Source organism: Hetaerina americana, unplaced genomic scaffold (assembly GCF_022747635.1).
Source record: "Hetaerina americana unplaced genomic scaffold, ioHetAmer1.1.p SCAF_10, whole genome shotgun sequence".
Classification (NCBI taxonomy): Eukaryota; Metazoa; Arthropoda; class Insecta; order Odonata; family Calopterygidae; genus Hetaerina; species Hetaerina americana.
The window spans coordinates 16,632,434-16,638,433 of record NW_027286070.1 but is presented as its reverse complement, the minus strand read 5'-3'; the positions used below and the strand labels follow the sequence as shown (position 1 = coordinate 16,638,433).

At 41.7% G+C, this 6,000-nt stretch overlaps 1 protein-coding gene across 1 annotated transcript in view; it reads right to left on the bottom strand.

Annotated features, from left to right (window-relative positions):
* Nucleotides 1-6,000, bottom strand: part of Mccc1 (Methylcrotonoyl-CoA carboxylase 1) — a 34,522-nt gene that overhangs the window by 4,891 nt on the left and 23,631 nt on the right. The window contains exon 10 of the mRNA XM_071598416.1: nt 3,435-3,628. Within this exon, the coding sequence (XP_071454517.1) occupies nt 3,435-3,628 (194 nt within the window). The remainder of the gene's footprint in view (nt 1-3,434; nt 3,629-6,000) is intronic.

The following is a 6,000-nucleotide window of genomic DNA, read 5'->3' as shown; positions in this document are numbered from 1 at the left end:
ACACACACACACACACACACACACACACACACACACACACACACACACACACACACACACACACACACACACACACACACACACACACACACACACACACACACACACACACACACACACACACACACACACACACACACACACACACACACACACACACACACACACACACACACACACACACACACACACACACACACACACACACACACACACACACACACACACACACACACACACACACACACACACACACACACACACACACACACACACACACACACACACACACACACACACACACACACACACACACACACACACACACACACACACACACACACACACACACACACACACACACACACACACACACACACACACACACACACACACACACACACACACACACACACACACACACACACACACACACACACACACACACACACACACACACACACACACACACACACACACACACACACACACACACACACACACACACACACACACACACACACACACACACACACACACACACACACACACACACACACACACACACACACACACACACACACACACACACACACACACACACACACACACACACACACACACACACACACACACACACACACACACACACACACACACACACACACACACACACACACACACACACACACACACACACACACACACACACACACACACACACACACACACACACACACACACACACACACACACACACACACACACACACACACACACACACACACACACACACACACACACACACACACACACACACACACACACACACACACACACACACACACACACACACACACACACACACACACACACACACACACACACACACACACACACACACACACACACACACACACACACACACACACACACACACACACACACACACACACACACACACACACACACACACACACACACACACACACACACACACACACACACACACACACACACACACACACACACACACACACACACACACACACACACACACACACACACACACACACACACACACACACACACACACACACACACACACACACACACACACACACACACACACACACACACACACACACACACACACACACACACACACACACACACACACACACACACACACACACACACACACACACACACACACACACACACACACACACACACACACACACACACACACACACACACACACACACACACACACACACACACACACACACACACACACACACACACACACACACACACACACACACACACACACACACACACACACACACACACACACACACACACACACACACACACACACACACACACACACACACACACACACACACACACACACACACACACACACACACACACACACACACACACACACACACACACACACACACACACACACACACACACACACACACACACACACACACACACACACACACACACACACACACACACACACACACACACACACACACACACACACACACACACACACACACACACACACACACACACACACACACACACACACACACACACACACACACACACACACACACACACACACACACACACACACACACACACACACACACACAAAAAATTACATAGCATCTAGGTCCACTGCCAAGAGGGCCTTCCGGAAGGCACTAGCAGAATTCAAAAGGAAAAAATAAAATTATGTGAACATTAACATGATAACCCAAAGATGTTTAGATTCTAGGTCAGGGAAGTGGAGGGAAAAAAGTCCACCATAAACTCATTGAACAACGGAAAGGGGGATAAAGTAACAAGTAGTTTAGATAAAGCCAACATATTAAACACATTTTTCCACAGTGTTTTCAATACATGCTCCCAGAATATACCAGGGAACCTTCTGAAAACATTTCTGCAGCGAATGTAAGCAATCGAATTTCCCATCCTCGGAATAGAGTTACTCCTTAAAAACATCGACCCCAACAAATCTCTGGGGCCTGATGAGATACCAGCTCGCATGTATAAACAACTGTCGTTGTGAAATTGCCCCTTATCTTGAAATAATATTTAAGAAATCATTAGCAGAAGAAAACGTGCCAAGCAGCTGGAAGATAGCTTATGTAATGCTCATATTTAAAAACGGAGACCGGGAGGCCCCAGTAATTATAGGTCAATAACGCCCACCTCCATCTCCTGTAAGATTCTTGAACACATAATTGTTAGTTCCATATTGAGGTACCTAGATAGCCAAGAATTAATGATGAATAACCAACACAGGTTCTGTAAAGGTAGATCTTGCGAGATCTTAAAGGTAGAACTCGCACTCTTTCTTCATGATATAATGCATTGCAGTGAAAGTAATATTCCAGTTGAGTTGATATTCCTAAATTTAAAAAAAGCTTTTGATAAAGTCCTACATTGCAAGTTACTCATGAAGTTAGAAACTTCTGGAATACACGGGAGTATTATATGCCGGATTAGACAATTTTGAAAAAATTGTGTTCAAACAGTTGTCCTGTACAGTGTATCATCACAATGGCATTTACAATAAAGATTAACCTTATTAAAAACATTTCAAGATGGGTCCTTTTCCGATGACATCAAGAACATAATACAAACCCCAACATATTACGGGCAGAGGGATCACAAATATAAGATTAGAGAGATAGACTGCAAGACTGACAGGTTTTAATGGTCATTTTTACCAAGAACAATAAGAGATCAGAATGCTTGTAATCAAAATCCCCCAGGAGTCAGCTCGACACAATAAGTATTAACCTACAAGGTAGGGACTGCTTATGGTTTCACGAGTATATTTATATATATTTTTTGCAGGTTCCCCCCACTTTACCCCATCCATTTGAAAAACCCTAACCTCCTCATCCTTTATCTCTTCCTCTTGGTGCGGCACCCCCTGCCACCCATCTTGGTGGCTTATGGGGTTTTGATGTAGATATCCCTGTTAACAGGTGGCCTATAACATGTGCTTAAATAGGATCTTTTGGGTTCAGGACTTTTAATTGAACACCCAACACTTTCCAAAAACTTATATGGAATTACCTCAACTCTACTAGCATGGGTTTTTAAGAGTAATAAAGACCCTCTCCCCAATTATATGAGGTATGGTCTTATTGACCATAAAATACGGTCTGTCTTGAGGTGAAGTACGGGTAGTTTAGTATGAAATAGGGTTAAATTTGGACAAGTGAGCCATTAATCCACTTTCATATATGATAATCTCTTTCTGTTTTTCCAAGTTCCAATCCATATTTCTAGCCATAGCAAGTCAAACATTTGCTAAGTCTAAGTGCCATTTTTTCCTGAGGCTAGCACAAGGTAAATAAGTTGGTAACAATGATGTAAGAAATGATACCTACCCTGGTAAAAATTGCGACATCTGCATCAGATATGACAATTTTAGATTTATGAATACCTCCTCCAATGTTGCAAACCAAAGAAATGCTGCCATCAAGGTTCTCCTGGGAATCCATAACAGTGACTTTTTGTGTTTCATCTTGATATGTGATACCATAATGGTTTCCACTTTGATGTGTAACTGTCACCACCAGATCTAAAGTGGAATAATGAAAAAAAATACAATGAATAAACCCAAATAATGATTACTTTTACTATACATATCCTTTTTGTGATAGTTGGCCTATCTGTTTGAATACAAACCAAATTTTGTGGCAGATGTGGGATAAAATATTGATGAATGGGAAAACTTTTGTGCACAAATGATAGCGGTATCAGTGTGTTTTCATTTCGGATAAATATTCACAACAATAACTGCATAGTTAATTAAAAAATTAAAAGTTGGTAATATTTTCCACAAAATAAAATTTTTAAGTGCCACCAGTTTCAATGTAAGTACATCATCGTCAGGTAACAGTCATCACAAGGAGTCCAGTATATATGCTAAAATGCACGTAAGGGAAAGGTAGGGGAAGAGGGACGAAAATTGGATGGTAGCATGGGTGACTCGGTATGCGAGTGGAGAAAGGGAAGGGGGTGGGGAAGACAAAGTAAACAGGTGCTAAGTTTGGAGAGAATGAGGTAGCTGGATGGAAGCGATGCTTTTAAATTTAAATATGTGAAATATCCCTCCTTCACCCTTCCGCTAACCTTCGCTCGGGCTTGCCCCTTGGAACTACAATAGATAAGTGATTCCAACCCTTAATCATCAGTTTACCCTTGTGCGCTCCAATGTCCATTGATACCATGCCGATGGCCAGTCAACGACTGTGGGGAAAACCCCCGATATCTTCCGTTTTCTCCACGGCCCTAGGAATTTGGTGCCGCTTCACGGGACACCCACCCAGTGGGAAATCCACCTCCATCCAGCTACCTTACTCTCTTCGGACTTAGAATGACTTTGCACCTGTTTACTTTTTCTTCCCCTCCCCATCCTCCACTCACATATGTAGTCACCCATACTGCCTTCCAATTTTCCTCCATCTTCACCCCTCTTCCCCTACTTCCCTTACTTGTTGTTCAGCATATATACTGGACTTCGAGTGATGACTGCCACCTGACAATGATGTACTTTCATTGAAACCAGTGGCACTAATAAATTTTATTTTGGGGAAAATATTACCAATTTTTTCTTTTATATTTATAAAATTTAGATTTATAAAATTAGGAAATAATATGTACAAGGGCGATTTGAAAAGTAAGGTCTACTATTTTTTTGTAAGAAAAATCAAATTTATTCTCAACTTTGTGTACATGGTATGAAAGGCTGAGCATTCAGCTATTTTTCTACATAGTTGCCTTGACGATCAGTCACTTTTTGCATCCTAGTAAGCAGCTTTTTAATACCGGCATCGTACCTTTCTCCCGCCGCGTCACGAAGTCAACTGATGACTGCTTCTTGTACTTCCTTGTCTCAATTGAATTTCTGTCCTCCAAGGTGTTTTCTAAGAGTGGGAAACAAGTGGTACAACCGTACACTTCCACTAAATGGTGATGAATTTATATCGGAGAAGCAGTCATCAGTTGGCTTCGCGACGTGGTGGGAGAAAGGTATGATGCCAGTATTAAAAAGCTGCTTACAAGGATGCAAAAAGTGATTGATCGTCAAGGCAACTATGCAGAAAAATAGCTAAATGCTCAACCTTTCCAACGATGTACGCAAAGTTGAGAATAAATTTGATTTTTCATGAAAAAAATAGGAGACCTTACTTTTTCAATCGCCCTCATACATAACTACTATGCTATTATAATGTAATTACTTCACATGACATTTTCCCTCTGATTATGGGCTTGACATCACCATAATATCTTGGAAAGGAGGATTTGCAGCCCATAAAACTTCATGTGACAATATTTTGTAAGTGGGACCTATACCTGCCAATAAGGATGAACAACATCTTGAAGTATTTAGTAGCAGACTTGGCAGGGAAAACATTTATGATCAGCTGATGACATTTTAATTTTATGGTAATTTCATGTTTTCACAGGGGTAGAAGAAAGGTGGATGCGGAGCATTCTGATTGGCAATGGGATATTGAACACTCCAATATAGGGGAGGACGTTAGGCAAGTGAGGAAGGGGCAGGAATAGATAGGGATGTTGGATGGAATGAAGGGAGGAAGGAAGTACACACAATTGAAGATGGGCCTATTGCACAATAGTATGTGGGGTTTTGTTTTGTTAGGAGGGACAAAGGAACTGTTGCTGTACCGTTTGGCAGCTTGTCATTTGAGGTGGATTTTGGAAGGAAACCTCCAAAAAATCTTATCTTAGTCTACCATGGCTCAACCCAACAACCTACAGTATAATAAACCCTTCTTCAATTCTGGATGCATTCTACCTCTTTTCATTCTTTCGAACCCCTTCCTCACTTTACCTAACTATACCTCTTTCCCCTCCATTACTCCCTACCATTCTCCGTACCATAAAAACAACTTATATCTTATTAAATTGGGTTAAATGGAAGAT